Source organism: Stegodyphus dumicola, chromosome 3 (genome assembly GCF_044657685.1).
Source record: "Stegodyphus dumicola isolate Sdum_Otavi_A_Nest chromosome 3, ASM4465768v1".
NCBI classification, from domain to species: domain Eukaryota; kingdom Metazoa; phylum Arthropoda; class Arachnida; order Araneae; family Eresidae; genus Stegodyphus; species Stegodyphus dumicola.
Window position 1 is genome coordinate 109,334,136 of NC_140770.1, and position 22,204 is coordinate 109,356,339.

At 31.1% G+C, this 22,204-nt stretch overlaps 1 protein-coding gene across 1 annotated transcript in view; it reads left to right on the forward strand.

Moving 5' to 3' along the window:
* LOC118190467 (uncharacterized) overlaps positions 1-22,204 on the forward strand; it is an 85,938-nt gene that overhangs the window by 41,982 nt on the left and 21,752 nt on the right. Inside the window, exons 3-10 of the mRNA XM_035361175.2 lie at positions 2,014-2,114; positions 5,868-6,174; positions 6,421-6,708; positions 7,483-7,817; positions 13,706-13,769; positions 15,097-15,213; positions 17,217-17,384; positions 19,271-19,367. Of these exons, the coding sequence (XP_035217066.1) occupies positions 2,014-2,114; positions 5,868-6,174; positions 6,421-6,708; positions 7,483-7,817; positions 13,706-13,769; positions 15,097-15,213; positions 17,217-17,384; positions 19,271-19,367 (1,477 nt within the window). The remainder of the gene's footprint in view (positions 1-2,013; positions 2,115-5,867; positions 6,175-6,420; positions 6,709-7,482; positions 7,818-13,705; positions 13,770-15,096; positions 15,214-17,216; positions 17,385-19,270; positions 19,368-22,204) is intronic.

Sequence of the window (22,204 nt, forward strand, 5' to 3'; positions counted from 1 at the left end):
GAATTACTTGGAAAATCTGATCCAGTAATGCAGGATCATATACAAAGAATTGCCCCGAAACAAATACACCAAAGTTATTTAAGAAAAACAATACAAAATGAAATAATAAACTTAATAGGCAATAAACTTTCGGAATAAAAGGCTTCAGAAATAAAAGAAACATTTCAATTATGAAAGCGATGATGAACCTATTGAAGACTCTATAAATACATACAAGATATTTTTTTAATGTTGTTTTATATAAAGCTACAGAATCACTAAAAGATCGTTTTGAACAATTAAAAAATCGCAATGAATTATTTGGGTTTCTGGGAAAATTTCAAAATATGGAAAAAGAAGTACTTCAAAAACATGCAGCTGAATTAGAAATTTCTCTAACAGATTCTAAGTTAACAGAAAATAATGTACCAAAGGTGAAAGAAGCTGATATAGACGGAAAAATGTTAGTTGAAGAAATGAAAGCTTTGAAATCTATTTTTCCTTCAGAAATTTTTGAATTCATATTAGTTTACGTACGTTTAAAATGTTCAAATTTTTATCGCACAATGATAGAGCAACGGCATTTTCAAACTTGTTTATTTATTGCTCTCCGAATATTCTTAACATTTCCAGTAAGCGTTGCTTCTGGAGAGAGATCATTATCCAGGCTAAAACTACTAAAAAACTGTTCGAGATCGACAATGAATCGGGATAGATTAAATAATTCAGCAATTATGTCGATTGAAAGTGAAGACGCAAGGAAATTAGATTTTCAAATAATTTTAGAAGAATTTACAGAACAAAAACTTAGAAATATGTAAATTCATGTATTCATATTCGGTGATGTAAATTTATATTCAGTAAATGTTTTTGTATTTTGAATATTTTTATTTTTTAATTTCTGTAGAAGTTTACCTATCTGATGATCCATGACATTTGATATATACTATATATATATATATACTGAATTTGAATTTTATTTAAATATTTAATATATAGAGAGGGCCCCGCAAAAAAAAATCCAATCCGGCCCCGCACCTATTCGATCCGGGCCTGGTTATTACTGATAGTTTCTTTTTCTTCTTCTTCTCCTTTTTAGCCCAAAGGGTCCAGAAGGGTTATTAATTTCGTTTTGGCATTTTGCGTTGATTCACTATAAACGGCGGATCCCTTTTTAAATTGTTGCCACCAAATATTAGAGCCCTGTTTTATATTTAAAGAAATTAAATAATGAAGATCTGCATAAATATATGTATGTTTCTCGCATTCTTATAAAACAATGGTACCTAGAGCAATCCGATTTTGAATAACGTACGTCTCCGCCTGAATATGGAAAGCCCAAATTTGGAATTTGTTTTATTATCTATTTAATATTTTGTAAACTTTTATGAGTGTTTGATTAAGAAACTCAACGATTTCAAAGCTTGCCACGGCAACACTGTACTGAAAAAAAATATTTTTCTCGAGCGCGAGACTGTGTATCGGGAATTCTAAAGACATACTCTTTTAAAATTATTTTGTGATATTGCTGTTGAATTGAATTTTATGGTTTAAGTGTGAAGAACATGCTACTTAATAAATAAAAGTAGCACCCAAAACGTTAAGAAAAGCCCTTTCATGTGTAATATAAAATCTGAAAACTTAAGAATTAAAAATTTTTTTTTTATTTATTTATTCACTTATTTTTGCTCCGTTCTATTTCTAGCTACCTGCTGAATAATACCCGATATTTACGCTTCGTGTATAAAAGTGGTCTAAATAAATATCTCAGTTAATATCGTTTACTTTTATTCATCATTTATTTAAAAATCTCTTTCTAGTTACAGATTAAATAATATTTTATATCTAGCCTTGACATTCAAAAATTTGTCTAAAACAAAAACCCAAACTAATAATTTATTTTACTGATCTAATATTATCTGTTTATAGCTGTCGGCTGATAAAGAAATTGTAATACTTTAGTATCAAGACAATGAAGAAAAAAGTCGCGTTCAAATCGTTTAACGCATAACAATTTACTATTGTTTTTTTCAGAGAACTAACTCACAAGCACTGCTCGTATCATGCTAATCAGAACTGCAAGCCTTACAATCAAGAGGCTACTGAAGGAAACGTGTATCCAGTTATAAACTCAAGTAAGTGTATCATGTCAACTCATATGAACCTGTTTACAAAATGAGCTTGCTTTAACCCATATTTGTATATTTGCTTTCACAAACGCATTTCTACATTTTACCATATACAGACATCAGTGCTTGGATATTGCTAAATTTACAGCTAGAAAAATGGTTACTTACTATCTTATATTTTAATAATTAAAGTTGAAAATTTGAGATTTTCAGTATACAAAGTTATTTTTAAAGTAAAATAGGCAAGCCGAGGGAAAAAATGCTTTAAAATTGCTACCACATGACGTTTGGATCTAAACCTACTTGAACACTTGTTATTAGGTATGGCAGTTGATATAATTAGCTGCATTGGTTTACATGTAATAAAGAAAAGGAATGAAGCAAAACAGGGAAATGGAGATTAGTAAATTTATAGCAATATTTAAGTTCAGAAAGCTTTGACAAATTTCTTCTTTTGTTGGAAAAAAAAAACCGTGAACAAATTGCAAAGCATTAAACTTCCTTCATTTTTTTAAAAAAAATTAACTAAATTTTTAACTTGAAACAATTCAATACCAATGTAAAATAGTCTTTATTAATAGTATATTTCAAAATAAGTTTATTAATAAATAAGCGTAAGAAGTGTAATATTTCAACATAATTAGAGATTAATATAATATTTTAATAGATATTATTAAACTTAAATTAAATACTTAGATTTTTTAGATGTTATTAGATCATTCATTGTAATATTAGAAATTAATGTAATATTTTATCATAGTTAGAAATGTAATATTTTAATATTTAATCCTAATTTGAGTCATCTTTTGACTAGTTACATTGCAAAAAGATGATGAAATTACGCATGTCTTTAAGTCATACCTCCGTAAAACGTGGAGATTTACAAGGAAAGCAGGCAATCTTAGGAAAATTACACGTGTACATTTATGTTATGTTTATAGAAAAGTTAGATATGGGCGTATATAATCTTATATATGCTCTTATATATGTACATATGTAACTTTTACGTAAATATTTGGAAGTGAATCATTTACTTACAAATGAATTATATCTAAAATCTTTATTACTGTATTATTTAATGCTACTTACTGAAAACATTGTTGGTTCTTTTCTAACTCATAGTTAGCATTCAGGTAATCGAGATTGGAAAACATTAACGTTAATAATTAAAATCCGTGGTTTTTCCAACTCACATGTGGAAGCAAGGGCTGTATATCAAGCGTTTAAAAAAATTGACTTTTGATAAACAACTAGAAAAACCAATTCGACATGAGGCAAATTTTTGAAAAATGGTTTTAGAACGGTTATTTAACATTACGCTTATGCTGACAAAGAATGCGTTTGATTTTCGTTGCCATAGTGAAGATAAAATGTACTACGTATAATGGAAATTTTTATTGCAGATTAAATTATTAAGTAAATATGACAATGTTAGGAACCAAGTTTTTGAAATGCCAGTAGGAAGCACAAGATATTTGAGCCATACCATGCAAAACCGTAAATTTTATAATTAGGGAAACTGTACATTTTATAATAAATTACTCAGAAGTCGTAAATTTTATAATTAAAGAAACATTTATCTGATTTTATGTTGTAAAGGATCATTTTTGTGGAGAACTGAAAGAATTCATTCTCAATTTCTTGAAAGTAAAAGAAATTTCAATTAAAAAGTGTTATGGGAAAGGATATGACTGAGCTTCTGTTATGAGTGATGTCTATAATGTCCTCCAGCAAAAGATAAAAACTATTCAGCCAAATGCAGGGTTTGTACACTGCTCCGATCTCATTACTTAAACCTCGTCATTAATAATTCTGTAAGTGTTTGTAAATATAATAGATTCTTTGGCGTGAACAAAAGCGCGCAAACGATCACTTATTATGTGTTTCATAAATGCATTTATTATTGCGAATGTAACTTGATTAGTATTTCTTGTTCTTTTCAGTTAGTTATGTTTTCTGAGATCCTTTCTGTATTAATAAATTTTGTTTATTTTTAAAATAGTCTTGAATATTTTAAAAACATTAAATGCAAGTCTTTGATTTTATTAAAATGAGTTTTCGATTCATAATTATCTATACTAATATGACATTTAATGTATATATATGTATGTGTGTGTGTAATTTGTGAGTCTGCGGTTTATTTAAGTGCTACCGATGGCATAAGACAGCGGGGTCTATAGAATATAGTCACTAAATGCCAGCCATGGAAGATGCAACTTACTTTAAATTTTGCCTTACGGCCCAAATTCTCTAACCACGCCGCTGTTCTAAAGTCAATATTTTTAGAAACGTGATGGAAGTTTGGTTGTCATGAAAATTTAATGAAAACGTTCTGGCGAAAATAGTTAATACATTATAAATGAACCTCTGTGTAAAGAGTTAGATACAAAGTATTACTTTTAAAGATATGAAAATATTCATTTGCATGTCGCTTGATTACGTACCTTCTTTTAGTTCAGAATGAGAAAAACTTTCAGAATAAAATTTTCTCATTCAGTGCATTTTATTATGTAATGCTGAAAACTTAATGAAAAATAAAGCTTTACTTGTTTTGAGCACAATGCAATACATTAACCTGATTTTTTTAAAAACGTAAAGAAGAAAATTGATTTGGATACACTATGTAGCATATCGTAGAGCACTACGTTTTCGCAGATATTAAACTGAAATTAAATCTGAACTTTTTTAATATGCTAGAGATATTTTTTTATTCGTGGGGACCATTTGGCTAAATATTCCTCCAGATGGGATGAGTAAAATCAAGCAACAATGTCAGCCACTTCATACCGAGTTCTAAGCGGTATTTTTTAGTTTGCGTATTAGATCAAAATTTCTTGAACCTTATTTAATGTAAAGAACTCGTAGAATATTGTTAGCCAAAAATTCTAGATTGATAATCAAAAGGATTATTATTTAATTCTATTGAAGAAAAGAAGGAATATTGCGATATTTTTGTATGGTATGCTGAAATAATTAAAAATCTTTATTTTTAAGAAATTGAATGGCCTGACATATGTTTTAGATCCTCTAAGCCAGAGAAAACTTTTACGAAAACTTCCCAATTAGTTTGAAAGTTGAAAAATAAATATTCTATTAGGCAAAATATTTTCTTCAGCATATTTTTGCTTCTTGAAGAACAGAAGATACATATACCTTAGCTCTTCAGAATATTTAGAATTTTATGTGAAGTTTATATCAGTCTGAAGTTGAATTATATAAATTGAAATAATAATTTCTTTAGCTGCCTTAAAGAAAGAAAAAAAACAGATAATATGATATTTATTAGTTAGTAATTAAAAATATTATTTAGCTAACAAAACATCAAGATGTCTCCCCCCCCCAAAAAAAAAAAAAAAACGTAGAAAGGGAAGTTTGGCGCTTATAAGTTCTCGCCAAATGACAGGAAGTGAAAGAACGTATTGCCAAATATATTCATTTTAAAATATTTTAAGTACCCGAGAGATGTTATTATTTATTTTAATTTTTTTCTTTTACCTAAGAGGGAATATCAAACTTAATAATCTTAAATTTATTATTTTAGGTTCCTAGGAAATGTTACAATATATATTCATTTAAAAATATTTTAAGCACTAAAGCATTAGGCAAAAATGATGCTATCAAATATATTAGTTTTAAAAATTTCAGTACCTAAGAAATGTTAATAAATGTATTAATTTTAAAGCATTTTAGATACCTAAAAGGTAAATGCGTCATAGTAAAACATATAAATGCCTAAATGTTATATTTTGGATCGTTTAGCTGAATCTGATGAATGGAGGTCAACATCGAGTCCTCGCGAGTGGTGGATGAACCAGCATCGCCACGAAACAGATTCACCTGCTTCTTACGATGCAGATGAAGCCTACAGCTCAGAGCACCCGAGCCCTGGGGCAGCCATGGCTGGACTTTTAAAAATTGTTCAGTGGCTGTCGCATAGGAAACGAACGAGAGAATCCATTGGGAAAACCTCAGAGAAACACATCAAGGGAAAATTCGGTCTCAATCTTAATATGGAAGATAAGCAGACAAAGAAGAAGTTAAAAACCCTCATAAAAACTTACCAAAGGTAGTTAAAACATTTTTTAAAATTACATATTAAACTTCGAATATGTGTGAAACAAAAGTTACTTAAGGTTTTATGAAATATCGTTTTTATGAAATAATGATATGTAACGAATCGCATGAGACGTTTGTGTTCTTGCATTTAGTATTTGGGTGATTTTCCAAATTGTAGACGTATTTTCTTATTAAGGTGGCATTTAATACAAACAATGTTATTTTCTTAAAATATTCTTAAAAATTTTCCTTCAAGGCAAATGTATGCAACAAACTACTGTGGGCAATATCAGCAGCAACAAGTTCAACAAAAATACATGCTCAACTCTCAAACACAGCGAGATTCCTACAACCAGCTGGTTCGGCAACGTCTGGCAGCGAAACGCTCTCCAATTGCAAATCATACCAGGACAGACCTCACTTCTCCTCGAAGCAGCCTTTCATCTCCCAGTGATTGTTCCTTCATATCCCCAAACAGTACCCCAGAAATAAAAACGACTCGGTTACGGAGGGATAAATTGGCCAAGCAAGCCTCCATTAAATGGTGAGACCTTTTTTTACTGATGTTGGGGACAATTATTTTGAAGTTTTATAAGCAGTTAAGTTTAAATTGTCATATTTTCTGTTTGGTTCAACCAAGTGTTCTCGTGACAGATGGTGTGACACCAAGTGTTTACGTGGCATGAAACAACCACGTACCTTATTTGCAAGGCACTTGTTTATGGAAATTTGTTATAAGGGCAGATTGCTTTAAATTTAATAACGTATCGTCGAGATATTATCGAATACCTTCTGTGTTATATTTTACTGTTAGTTTTAATATATCAGGAGTAGATAAAAATGTATTACTTAGTTTTAATCTATTTCTTAGTGAAAAACTGAGTAATAGTTTGGACCATAGCTGGCCAGCATCAAAAGAATAGCTTTGCATGAAGTACTGTCAGTCAGGCAGACTTTTAAAAAGAGTGTTAAGTCACTTCTACTGAAGTAACTAACGTAAAATTGCCTTTAGGTTTTGCAGTAAAATCAAAGTACCTATTATATAGTTACAATATTAACCTATTATATAGTTACTTTCTAATAACAGAAAACGAAGCTCTAAGGCAGTGTTCCTACTTCCATAAAAGTAGCACACAGAAACATTATTTAAGATCAAATGTATTAAAATGATAAAATAAAGCCATGTAAATTGCATTTATGTGTAGCTTTCATAAAAGTTTAGAATAAAATAAATCATTTATGTTTCTAAATAGTATTTTCAGTCAGTTGCTTCAGTAATCATGTTTGTTTAATTTATAATTTATTTTAACTACTTCAGGGAGAAGGATGTCAGTAAATATTCCATCTTTGGAAATAACAACTCCACAACTGCTAGCAACCAATCAGAACAACAATCTAACGAAAGATCAAGATTATGCGCTGTATCCCCTAAGCCTTCACTGAGACCAAATGATACTAGCTGGATATCTGGTAACAGGAGCTCTATCTTTAACCATCAGAGGAACGTTCTAGATGGAAAGACTACAACGATGACATTCGCAAGGCCACCATGCCTTTCAAAAGCTAAAACTTTGAGCATCGAAAGTAGAGACACTAAAAACGAAAGTTTGTGCGCAACATGGCCGCCTGCGGGTAAAGCTGGTACTATTCTGGGTAAGTAAAGTAAATGCTAGTAATATGTTATATTTTAAGGTAAATTTTCTTAATATGTTAGTAATATGATATTTAAAGGAAAACCCACTAAAGGTCAGTTTCATTTTTGAAAAATCAGAGACGTTTCAAAATATACCAAATAGTCATGATGAGCGATCATGAAAGCTCCAAGTATCCAGAGGTGTAGTTGTAAGATGCTGTTTGTGGTCGGTGACTTTTCAAGCATTAAGTGAAGTTCACACACAACATTTATTACGATGATAATACACAATACACTATAATACTATATACATTCAAGAGTGGGGCTACAGGATTTTAGCCTTCTCGACGCTTCAAGATATGCGTCTACTCACGATGAGTTAAAAGGCCTAACTAACTCTTTTGACGGGTCAACGCCACCTATAGTATCTCACTTCATAACACATGAGTTTCCTTTCGGAACTGACTTATCTGTAACTATATAATTAAATTTAATCGAAGATTAATCTTCGTGAAAAACTGAGTAATAGTTTGGACTATTACTTACTAGTATGAGATTACTTACTAGTATTACTAGTATGAGATTACTTACTAGTATTACTAGTATGAGACTACTTACTAGTATTACTTACTAGTATGTAACAGTGTACTAGTACTTACTAGTATGTTATGTACTAGTATTACTTACTAGAATGAGAGTACTTATTAGTATTACTTACTACCCTCATGTCCATAAATTAAGGATAATTCGGAGTCACGCGGAAATCAAACTCTAAAATAAATATATCACCTGTAAAATCACTACACACATCTTCAAAAATCATAAGCGAATTTTAAGAAATAACCAGATGATACCGATGGTACGTCACAATGACGAGAGTGTAAGAGAGTGATATATAAGGAATACAGGCAAAGAAGTAAAATTGTTCGCAGGCGCTTTATAAGCATTTCAGTGCAATAACCGAATAGTTATGACACAAAGCACCCATTTGGATGATTTTTCACGTGGTAGAATTATCGGCCGTCTGGAATGTGGGCGTATCCAACTGGAAGTATCAGACGAACTTGGAATTGCCCAGAGTGTCATCTCCAAGCTTTGGTAACGATTCCAAGATGATGGTAATGTGAGCAGACGTTACAGCACAGGTCGCCCCAGAGTTACAACGCCGAATGAGGACCGGTATTTGGCAGTTACCGCCAAAAGAAACAGGCGGAGCACAGCTTCAGACCTGTCTCGTCAGCTCTCTTCGGCCACTGGTACGACAATTTCAAGGCAGACCGTGTACAGACGCTTAGGGCAGATTGGTCTATACGCTCGTAGACCTGTCAGATGCGTTCCACTTACTGCAACTCACTGTCGCCTGCGGTTCGCCTGGAGTAGAGAGCATGCAATGTGGACACCGCAACAGTGGGCTTGTGTGATGTTTTCCGACGAGTCCAGGTTTAGCCTGCAGTCTGATTCTCGCCAGACTTTCATATGGAGAGCTCCAGGTACCCGTTACCACCAAGAAATCATCATTGAACGACACAGCTACGGTGGCGCAGGAGTGCTCGTTTGGGGTGGAATTATTCTGGGTTCCAGAACTTACCAGCATGTTCAAATTGGAGCCATGGCAAGCCAAATCTATCGGGACGTCATTCTGGAATAACATGTACGTTTGTTTCGGGGTGCCATGGGCGCACAATTTGTGTTTATGGATGAAAACGCCCGTCCTCACCGTGCAAACATCGTAAGCGAATGCCTTCAATCGGAGGATATCACCGATATGGACTGGCCATCATTCTCACCGGACTTGATTCCAGTAGAGCACGTGTGGGATATGCTTGGCCGACGAGGTGCAGCCCGTCAACCTCCTCCTACATGTCTACCGGAACTTCGGAGAGCATAGCTTTTTGAGTGGTATAATATCCCCCAAGATCAGATCAATAATTTGATACTCAGCGTGCCTAAGCGTTGTACGGACTGTATTGCATCGTCTGGGAGACATACAATGTATTAACAATCATACCAACCATGTAATATTGTTTTTTTGTAAATAGATTTTTTTTTGCAGTTTGCTCCAGGAAGAAAAAATCGCTAATTTTTTTAATAATATCAAACATATAGCATCTTTTCTTGCTCTTTACCTTTTGTTTAATAAATAAGCTTTACAAATAATTCAAATTTGTTTTGCTTCTAACTCTTCCTTTGCCTGATTTTGCATTATCCTTAATTTATGGACATGAGTGTAGTATGAGGTTTTACGATTTCATGTTACACGTTAGAAAAATAATCTAGGTAACACGAAAATACTTTCTGTGAACTAACTGTTTAAAATAGCCTAGGTAATACGAAAGTACTTTCTGTACACTAACTTTTTTGATAGAGTCGGGTCTAGTAAACTTGTCTTTTTAGAATATTTCGATGTTAGGAAATTGAAGAAATCCGCAGTACCCTCGCCGGGATTCGAAATTCGTGCTTCCCTAATACGCGTCGAGCTTACTTCCAGTTACATCAAGAAGGAATGCGGAAAAGAGGGGGAAAATACCTTATAAACTCTTAAGTAAATATTTCGATTACAGATAAGTAGCTGCCGTTCAAATAAACGTATTCATAAAACTATTCGTATCTTACCATATTACAATTTATTATACACTTTTGAAGATCAGGAAACAGGAGTTAAATTATTTTTAAGCATGTTATCGTTAATTCATAAATCCCGACCAAAATTATTTTTTCTTAAAACACACACTGAAAAACTTTTAAGAGACTTAAGTGCAAACATTACTGCGATTTTTGCTAAATTGAAAAAGTCTTTAAACCATTAACGGTGAAAGAAATTTTAGAATCTTATCATAAAGCCCAATAGCCAAACCGACCACTGCGCTTTGTGACGCTTTGATTTGCATTCTTAATGCATAATAATATATTTATTTTTTCGCAGATGACAGGCTTATATTCTAAATGTCTTAATTTTATCCATCTGCACATTTAACTTAAAATTTAACCTGTTAAGAAAATTTCGCTTCCGTTTAAATTATAATTTAGTGTATCTTAACTATTTAAATAAAAAATCTCATATCTTTCTAAAATTGTTGACTTAAAAGCAAAGCTTCCCAAAGTGTAAGTTGTGATTGGGTCGCGAAACATTCTGAAGTATTCTTTTTCTTATATTTATATATAATAAATGTCTGTGGACAGCGATAAATTGCAGCCATTCGTAAATAGATTACAAGTTTAAAAAGTTCTAGAAACATTGCTTTAGAATATAACACAATTTTTTTAATACTAAAATATCGTCTAAATTACTATGATGTGATTATAGCTAAATTGAGAGTGTAAGACTACATATACGCCATTTAAGAATAAAAACAATTTCATTAATAACAAAAAGCCAGATTCTGTGTTTCAGTATTGACTACAACCACTTCTTATCCTAAATTTTATTATAGAATTCGAATTAATTTTTAAACGCTTTCTAATTCCCTCAGTGTGTACATACATATATACTGTCAACTTTTTCTGGGCTGTAAATCAAAATTATGGCGCAACCTTGTAAGATTTTATGCATATTAAAAATTATTGCATTATTTTTCCCTTTAATGTCACTTATTTTCGTCGACTCACGCTAAGATGCAAATTAACTAATGAATTTAAGGACAAAGTTTTTGTGTTTAAGAAAAAGACTCTATTGCTAGGCAGCTATTACTGACAGTTTTTCTACTACATAGGAGAGAGAAATTAAAGAAACGGCTATAAAAACTCATGTAACTTGAACGAGTTTGCAAATAAGAGCAAGGAAACTTGCACAAAATCTTTATATTGTCATGCCTGACATACTTTCAAAATACAGAATTGCTTTTTTTTATAAAAACTAAATTTAAATTAACAAATACGTATACGTGGTTAGAGATGTTGTTACAATGTTTTAGAAGTACACAGAAAAATTTATTAAGGCATGGGGTCTCTCTTGCCCAAAATGCAAGCTTTGCAATGATTTGCCAACATTGTTTATTTTACCAGTTAGGAATTCCTACATTACCAAAACATATTCACGATGAATAACTGCTTAGGCTCAAAGCTCAGCACGACGATGAATAATGCTGAGTAGGAACTGCAGTGATACAAGTCGGCGTCCTGGTACGCTCAACACAACTTCTGTAAGATTTAAATCCAGAGAATATGTGGGCACTCTGTCCACTGGATTCTTTCCTCCCTGAAAATAATCAGCACGTTGGGGACGAGCATTATTGTCCATTAATTGAAATTTATTATCAACTGAAACTTAAAAAACTTGACATAAGGTTCAGAAAGCCTCATCTCTGCATATTTCAACATTCATAGTAGCACTGCTACAAATATGTAGATCAAAGAGAACATTCAAAATAATGCCCGCTCACATCTTGCTTCAACCATCTTCGCTTCGATGACAGCCAAGGACAATTTCTGTCTTTTTGCGTGTGTTTTACTCCCTGCAGAAGTCACGTCTGAATTAACACTTCAAAAATTCGGTGGTGCTTATGGTATTGCAATCCCGATGATCTCTGTACTGCAGAAACCGGGCACATTTTGCAGCCAGAGTTAGTGGGATACAAATGAGATTGATTGCATACAACCCTCTTCCCTACAGCCTGTCATTTACGGTATATCTGGAAATTCGAGTTACTATAGTTGGAATGAAATCCATCGGAATCAGGGCTGACATCAGTTGTGTATCGTTTATCAAAGTTGCTGCCAAATAACAGTCTTTGGAGTATATTACGGTACGTTTTCCCCCTTCACCTTAACTTATCTGCATACATCAACATTGTTTTCAAACCGTTTCCGTATTTTTTGCATGCTGCACTTGACTATTTTTAAGCTTCTACAGACCTTTGTCAGTGTCTGTCCGGCTTCCGTTCTCCCAGTTCCACGCCATTTCTCATAATTCATTTTCGACATCTGAAACATTTGCCTTGCTCGTCGTACAATTCTTTAAATTATAATTTGAAGCATTCTCTTGCGATTTACACTGGACTATGTAACAACTTTGATCATGAACTACCAACCCACTGCCTTTCAGAAGGTTTCACTTTATAGAATTCACACAAGTAATTTTGAAAATTCCTTTAATTTTTCTGCGAATGTATTTCACACAGTATCTGAATAATTTGGAACTGGCTTTAGGTTTGCTAGTTATAAATGCTTGCTTTAACACAGGGTTTGAGTCAAAACTTGTCGGTTTGTTATGTATTATAAATTTCACATTTTAATTCTGAAAATTTTATTTTAAGTTTTGTTTCAATTACATAAACTGCTGAATCTAATTCCTATTATTACATAGTAACATAATGGTAAAGTGAAAAAGTAATAAAAAGATTTATTTTAAACATTTTTTTTTGTACTGGAACTATGTTACTGAGAAATTAAATTTAGACGATAAGATCACAGAGCCAGAGATTAATATTGAAAGTAATTATGTTCTGCACAGTCTTTTATTTGAACTGCGCAATTAAAAGGTTATAAATGGGCAAATAGCATTTTTTCTAGTGTTACGTCAGTTATTGAAAGCAACTACAAACGAAAAATTAGCCTTAACTGTTGTTTTCAGCCTTTGCTAGAGCAAAAGTCAATTCCGAATATTAGTGTAATTTATTTCTCTTAAAATGTAATTCCAATTAAATGCATTTAAATGAAAACAGAGTCAAACAGAGTAACAGTATACCTCCATACTTTCTCAAGTCAATAATAAACTTATTTATGAAAAAATATTTAAGAAAATAATAATGCTTTCATAGCACCAAAAATTTAATTTACATCTGTAAGAATAAAATAAAGAAATAGATGTGATAGCTAAAAGTTCACTAAAGAGTTAACTAAGAATTCATTAATATTCACATATTCACATTAATATTTCAATGCGTACTGATAAGAATAACTGTTTCTGCAGAGGAACTTGTTGATGAAACTGAAACCGATTGCATCGAAGAAGCAGATGAAAGTTTTACACTCAGGTATGTAATTATCCTTATTGTCATTAACAAATCAATATGAAGGCTTCAAAAGCCACAAATTCAAATTTTTCACTTGCAGTAATTGTGTAAAGAATTGTAAAAATCATTTTGACAAATTTCATCAAATTTATTTCAATTACTAAAGTACAAGATGATCCAGAAGTTGGTAAAGATTTAAAAAAACTTATGTTTTTGTCAGTATACAAATTGGGGTAATTCAATCAATGTAGAAATAAGTAACACTAATAAATTTACTTTTTAAAATTTCATTAAAAGAGTTGTAATAAACTATACTAAGAAGAAAAAAAAAGAAACTAAAGATTCGACATACTGTTTTTATCTGATAATTATTTTTTTGGTAGGTTCTGATAATACATTCAGTACTTTAACGAGAAAAGACCAACTGAAATATGGCAGCTTTGCCATATTTCAGTCAAACGACCAATGACTGCTGCAAGAATGAAGAAAGTAATTGGATAAAACTGATTCTTTGGAAAAATCTTTCATGAAACTGATTATTTCATTATGCAATTGCTAGATAATGGTGCTCATTGTGGTCATCATCAAATAATGAGCACTATTATCTAGCAATAGATAATGGCGCTCATTGTTTTAAACAAATAGAATAAAATATGTTTATATTCTAAACAAATAGAATAGAATATGTTCATATTCTAAACAAATAGACTAGAGAGCAAATATCTGCTCTCTGTTTTATTTATTTGTTGTCCATTTCTGTTCTCCATTTTGTTCTACTCATGTTTCAGTTCAACCCCCTACTAATGGACATAATTTTAATTAAACAATGATTGTAATAAACTGTTCTACTTTCTCCAAGAAAAACATGAATTTGTGCGTCTCTAAATTGATTACATCACTGTACAACGCAAATCCAAAGAAAGATTTTTAAATGCTTGCTGACTTTTGGATAATTATTAGAAAAAATAGAAATCAAGTAGTATCAAGTAGAAGCTGTAAAATTAAAAATATTCAGCAATTCTACATAATTATACACAAGGTTTATCAAAAAAAGTAATCTGCTTTCACGGTATTACTCTTTACTCCAATTAAAAGTCATTACCATGCATAGTCTATCAAAAATAATAGATTTAGTGCTTATCGAAGTTATGACCAATTACTTATTCCAAAGATTTAATACAATATAAACATTTGTAAAACTATAATTTAAATGCTTGAACAAGCTTATTTGCTCTTTATTATTCTATATTTGATTATACTTGCTTAACGTCTTATAACTAGATTTAAATGAATTTTCAGAAAATATAACAGATGCCTCAAAATTTTTGTTTCAATTTGTTTTTGGCAGTGACTTCCGGAGTGACTCTCAAAGCGGCGAGGAATCTCTTCGAGAATGGTATATTCCTTTCGGTGATATAGAATTCAAAGAAAGGATACGACATGGTCGGCAAGGTGATATTTACAAGTAAGTCTGAATTCATTTCAATTAAGCACGATGATAATAATGAAAATGCTTTAATTTATTTTTCATGGTACCTTTTGCTTCTGTACTAAGTACATTTTCCTCTTCCTTACATACCTCTTTGCAAGACAGGAAAGTGACACTCAGTATTCTGACATACTCTTTTCTTAAGTACTCTGTTCTACTACAGTGTATTCAAATATCAATGTCAAGTTTTCACTCCATCAGTTTTGCTAAGTAGGAAATCAAATATGAATTAGAAATTACAGTTAAGATGAACATAATATTCTGGCAAATTTTATGCGCAGAAATTTGTCAGCATTATAAACAGAACATGGAAATTATTATAATATGAAGAGAAAATGTTCACGCTGAACATTCTATTTAGTGAGGTCAAGCCAAAGATATGAGTTTAATGACCTGCCTTCAGCTTTTACTGCGGCAGAATACGTAATATCTTGATTATCTAAAACCATAGTTCATCTGGATAACTGATTTCTTTTCGTTTTTTATTTACATTGTATCGGATAATTAATTTCCCTTTTCTGTACTCAAAATACGTATTTATTGTAACACAACTGAAGGAATTTTATTGTTTCCTATATCATGTGTTATTTTAGTAAGAATTATCGCTTAACATAATAAATCAATTTTATTCCAGAAGGAAAAAAAAAGATTTTTGACAAAATAAAACATTGAAACTGTTTTAAAATATCTTGAAGAAAACCTCTTCGAGCTATTTATTGTTTTGAATTCATGGATTTCATGTCATGATAAAATTTAAAAAACACTGCCAATTTAGAAAAGTATTTTTTTGCAAGCCCCGGAGAGTTTAATGATAATTAAGTGTTGTCTTCAAAGTTTTAATATAAAATCTGTATTTTTCATTCAGATAGCAATTCTTAAATTTAATAAAAATTTTTGAGAAATTCTTAATTTTGTTCCATGAAACCACAGGTTTTCTAGGAATAAATTATTTGAGTTGATAGGCGCTAAACACTCATAAATATAGTGGTCTATAAATTATTCAATTTTCATTCATGTAGAGGTTAAACTGAAGCATAGAGTCGTGTTTTTATTTTTATTTAGAAGATTAAATAAAAACAAGTATTTTCTTCTAAGTAAAATAAAATGCGTAATTTATTTTTATTCATCTACATTATTCTTCAGCGGTAAATTATAAAACCATGAAATTAATATTGAAACGCTTATTATTAAATTTTGCTGAGATGGTTTGCAATAAATTTATGATTTTTTTTGGTATCTTTATAGTGGAATCGTCTTAGCAACTACAAGCGTTTTATTTTATGTTCACTAAAGACGGGACGAATCCTAAATCTCGAATTCCGCTTCCAATCTTTCGAACCATATGTATAAGAATAAAAAAAGGATTAAAAGAGAGACTAGTTTTACTTATTCTGTACGTAACAAAAACACTTCAACTTAAAACTTAATACTAGGAAAAAATTTAAAACTATGAAAAAAAAAAACTGTTTTAGATGAATGCAGATTTTGAATAAAACTCTTTCGAAAGTGTGATCTGATATAATTCTCTTTTGTTCAATAACAATTAATATTTTGCGAGCGTAGGAAAAATTTGGGAGGGAGAGTAACCATATTTGTAGGTAAAGGGAATAAACAAACTTAGCTGCCATATGTTGAGAAGAACAGTAAACCTGAAAAGGCTAACCTATGAGAATTTCCACAGAGTTGAAACGAACTGGGTTGAAATTAATATTATTAGTCAAAGAAGGTAAATTTTTGTGAATGTGCTAGGCTTCAAAGAATGATGAATTGGATTTTCTTGAAGCCCTTTGCTTTTCATAAATGCCGAGCTGGACGTTTTTCATTATCTAGGACAATTTAGTACTGAATGGGGATAAAGCTGAAGGTAAAGGGACGTGATTTGTTATTACATGTTGCGTAATGTAATATTAGGGAGAAAATAAGTGCACTTCATTTATTAAGGGAATCACTTTTCTTAAATTTTACCTCTCATTTTTCAGAGGTCGATGGTATGGTGAAGTGCTAATTTATACGATTCGAGAGTCATGTGATAGAGAGCTTAATCAGTTCCTGGATGAAGTGGCTCAGATGGGAATGATAAGACACGAAAATATTGTTCTTTTTATGGGAGCATGTATCGAACCCCAAAGGCTGGCCGTTATCACTAGGTAAGTAACTTAGAAACACCTTTTTGTAATCTAATACTGCATTAAAAGCTTGGAAAAGAATTTAAAATTATTTAACTTTGGAATATATATTATACGGAGATAAATATAATATTTAAACAAAGTCTTTTAGATTAATTAGAATATCGTAAATTATTAATTGGTTGTTTCCTTCATTTCACTTAATCTTCATGATTCTTAAGACAAACTCCGTCACATACTATTTTATCTTTATATCACTTTATAAAATTAGGTCCAGTTATCTATGTAATCGCAACTATTTAATCTTTCCTTGCTCTGTTATTGTCTTTGCAGAGAAACAGAAGTACAACTAAGTTTCAATTATACAGATAAGAGTTAAAATGAAACTAAACTGTTTATTAAACCTATATAATCAATTAACATTTAACTAATACTAGCTATCTTTACATGCAGATTTCATATATTTAAATAAGTCATATATTTAAACTCATTTATTTAAATAAGTACAACACGCAAGGTAACTTTAAATAAATTAATAACTCGGCTCCAACTAACAGGAACTTTAACTATGTACATTAAGAAATTTAAATTTCTCTCATCAAATTCATAGGTCGGCTGGGTAAGAAGATTATTGTTTTAGGCTAATATGCTATAATGGATGGTTACCACAATATCCTCTCTAAACTGCAAATCTACTCACTATTTATCACTCTATATTATTAAATAAATCTACTATTATTTAAACTAATTTAAATTTTAATGAAAGCTGACGGAAGAAATACGTAGTGCAGAAAAGAATTAATAGAAATAAAATATCAGCTAAAATAAACCTTATTACTTAGCAATATATAAAGAGACTTTATATATTGCTAAGTAATAGAAATTTCAATGTACTGTAAATTAACAGCTGTCCTTCTTTGAATCAACACAAGAAAGTTTCACCGGTAACTACTAAATTAAGTGTTAACATGAAAATATTTCAAGTAATTTCAAGTAAAAAATCAATTAAACTTAAAGTTATTATTTTAAAATTAGTTAAGACAATTAATTTTAAAGAAATGTTCTTTAGAATTTTAGAGAATCTGAGACAGATATTCAGGCTTCTTGTCCAGAGCTATATAAACTGAAAACCAAATGAAAGATAATTTGAAAAGAAAGGGAAGTTATATTAATGATTTCTGCTTAGATTCCAGCTTTTTAGTAGTAGATAAGTTAGAATGTATTCATATCATCTAATGGAGTGAAAGAAATTATCCGTAAAATTAATTAAATGTGATTTACTTTAACTACTTCTTTTCAAATGTCTTGGCACTTGCTCATTAAGTAGTTACGGTTATAGCCAAAGCCATCGCTCATTTAATTACCTTATCGCTGCGAATGTTACCCAGAATGCACTACAAGGGGACAAATATTACATGCACAAAGAGAGGGAAAGGAAGATAACACAACTACAAACATTCCTTCAAGTGGGTAACAAATAACTTTGGCTTTCGGGTGAGCATTCAGCCTGCATTAAACAGCACATCGTCACGAACGATTTATAGTGAGTTTTATAGACAGATTCAAATTTACGCATTTTCCTCAAAACTTTTCTGTGGGTGCGAGTGATTATTACCTATTATGTCTGTCAACTATTCTGTCTGAAATTTCCAGTCCTTTTAGTTGAAATATCAAATGTGATTAAAAATTACTGGAAGGTTGTTCAAATATTAATCAAGGAAACGGATTATGGTAAGAAAACTGTACTTTGAAAGGACATTAAAATGTTTTTTCATGTTTTAGAGACTTTATATCTTAGCATGTTATATTTGAAATAGTATGATGCATACGATTTCAGTGTAAGACTTATGGACAGAGTTTAAATTTGTTGTTTTGCTTCAAATGACGGATTTCTGTTTCTATTTCAGTATGAGGAAAGGTCCAACGTTGTTTGAATATCTGCATCTTAAACGACATAAATTACCCTTTCACTCCAAGCATAACATAGCTCGTCAGATTGCTCAGGTAAGTTCGTTTCAAAAATGTAACTCATAGTAAAATTTATCAATAGCCTTTTCTTGATTCGTCACCTTTATTTTATCAAAACTAAATTTATTTATCAAAACTAATATGCTATAATGGATGGTTATCACAATATCCCCTCTAAGCTGCAAATCTACTAGCTATTCGTATTTAAACTAATTTTAATTTTAATGAAGGCTGACCGAAAAAATACATAGTTATCCTACCTGCGTTATACCTGCGTTATTTAATGCATTTTTTTCTCATTGGCTACTAATGCTGTTATTAGATTTACTACAGGATAAATTAAAACCGTTAAACGGTAGAAAAATGAACATTACTTCTATGGAAATATTATTTTTACTTATCTAAGTGAAAAATATACAACTGTTAAAAAATGCGTTTCGTAAACTATACTAAAACAAGAAATTTATAATACTTACTTATAACAGAAAATTGACACTCATTCAAAGTCGACAGAATATACATGACTCCGTTTCAATTTGATGCTATTTCACTTACGTAAATCTTAAAAATCTATATCTAGAGTAAATATTCAGACTCTAGGTAAACATATTCTATGAGTTTAACATTTTTTGTTCTAGACAACATAGATTAACATTTAGACAAAGAGGGCTTCGAAATGTTTAATCTGGATATATTTTGGCGAACATTCTTATTTCGCAGTTCTTTTGCAAAATGTCCTTCTTCGTCGTCCAAGTTGGTTTTAGTCTATAACGAATTGCCTTCGTGCGTGCTATTGGGACATAAGTGATAAGCATGTTTAGCTAGTGAGCTGAAAAATTTTGATTGAATTCCAGAGAGGACTCAGTTGGTTTTTTACATTTCATACTGCGGAGAACTCAAGAATCTTTACAAATTTTTATAACAGGTACCCGTTCATTAGTGCTAAAGCTTGCACTTCTCCTATCATTAAAAATTTTAAATACCTGCTAATGTGCCCTCAAAATGTATGTTATTGGCAAATAGGGTTGGCAAATGAGACGAAAACAGAAACAGACAGACTCTCGGCAAGTGCAGGAAAATTAAACGCGGTCAGATTGTAGAGTTCTTCACTCTTATACCACTAAAGTAGATGTCGAGGAACCTAGTGAACTGTTAAGAGACTTATCGCTGAGTTCAAATAACAAATGTAGACTCACGAAGGATTAAAGATGAACAGTTGGCCCTTTTTTGGGGCTTACAATAAAGCCTTCACTCGGCCTTGAATTCAAAATAAGAAATAAGAACTAAATTAGAACTAAGTAGAAGAGACTTAGCCGAAGCTAACACAAATCCTATAGTTAGCCCTGAATTTAAACTAGCCAGTGAATAAGACAAGGCACGTAATATACGGCCGAGCGTAACAGCTTCTAGAGAGACTTCGCTCAAAGGCAAACATGCGTTACTCAGGATTCCTAGCTCTCTCTCTCTGGAAGTAAGTTGAATCTCCTTTAAATGCTAATTCTAACTCATTTGCGTTCGATGTGATTGTAAAAACTCATTCTGGTAGGGAGTTGTAAGTTGAAACAAGAATCGATAGGAAAGTACATTAAAATTAAAATAACTGATATAAAATTAAAATATACCTTACAAGATGAGGGGCATTTATAAGTTGTAACCTTAGAAATGAAATGTGAGGAGGCCACAAGCATTCGTTTGACTCAATATCAGAGCTTTTACTATGTCTCTTTTATAAATAAAGGAATAGAATGGCAGAAATGTAGAAAAGCGTTTGTTCTTCTTGACTAATGATGTGACAATCATCATCTTCCTCTGACATCATCATTTGTCAAGCAAAAAGGAAAATATCTGTTTGATGAATGGAGCTGGAGATGATAATTCTAATGATTTTACCACTAGTAGAAGATTGTTTTCGTATACTAGTAATTACTAGAACATGATAAGCAACTTCTAATATTTTTACGATAACTATTTAAAGATGATTTATGAGAAATTATTATCAGGACAGAAGGACAGGACAGACTTATTTTATACGCTTTGAAACAATATACATTCGTTTTTTAAAACAACCTTAAGTATTGAACAAATTTCAATTCTCAAGGGTAAAATGAAATATTTTTAAAGCATATTAAATTACTGAAAATTTTAGGGAACTGAATAATTTTGCTTCATTTTATCGAAGAAATTTCAAGACTTATTTTAAGATAGCTTAAATCACATTTAAAAGTAAATTAAGGTGAAAAAAGATTAATTAAATTAATTTGCTTTAATTCATTTTTTCATCTTAATTCATTCAGTAAATTTGATTTAAATTATCTGCTGAAAAGTGCTCTCTCTTTCAATTTCGGTTTTACCTGAATAACAAACTAATATTTGCTAGTTAACCTCACCAGCTAGTTGCACTCAAAAGGCTACACTATAATTTGAAACAATTTTCACGAATTTATAAGTCAATTACAATTTCATTTATATAAGATAACGTTTCAGGCTTTTAGAGATGATAAATTATTGATTCATTCGATGAGTTTTTTTGAGACTTTTTTTTTTTCCCTTCCCTCCATCCCAAGACTGATCTGAAGAATATTTTTTCCTATTCAATATTTAACTATATTTTGCCACTGCTGTTTACAAGTTAATGACAAAAAAATACTAATTCTGAATTTATATCGAGTGTTATAATATTTCAAGCATTTCAATATTTTTTATGTAAAAAGCTAGTTATCAAAAATACTCAAAAGAATTTGCACGTATACTATATATATCGACTTACAAATTTTGTATGTGCAATGCGCAAAATATTTAAAAAATATTCATCTAAGTTCTCATTAATTGACCGACATAAGCAAATATTATCATTGTTTTATCGCTTAGGATAA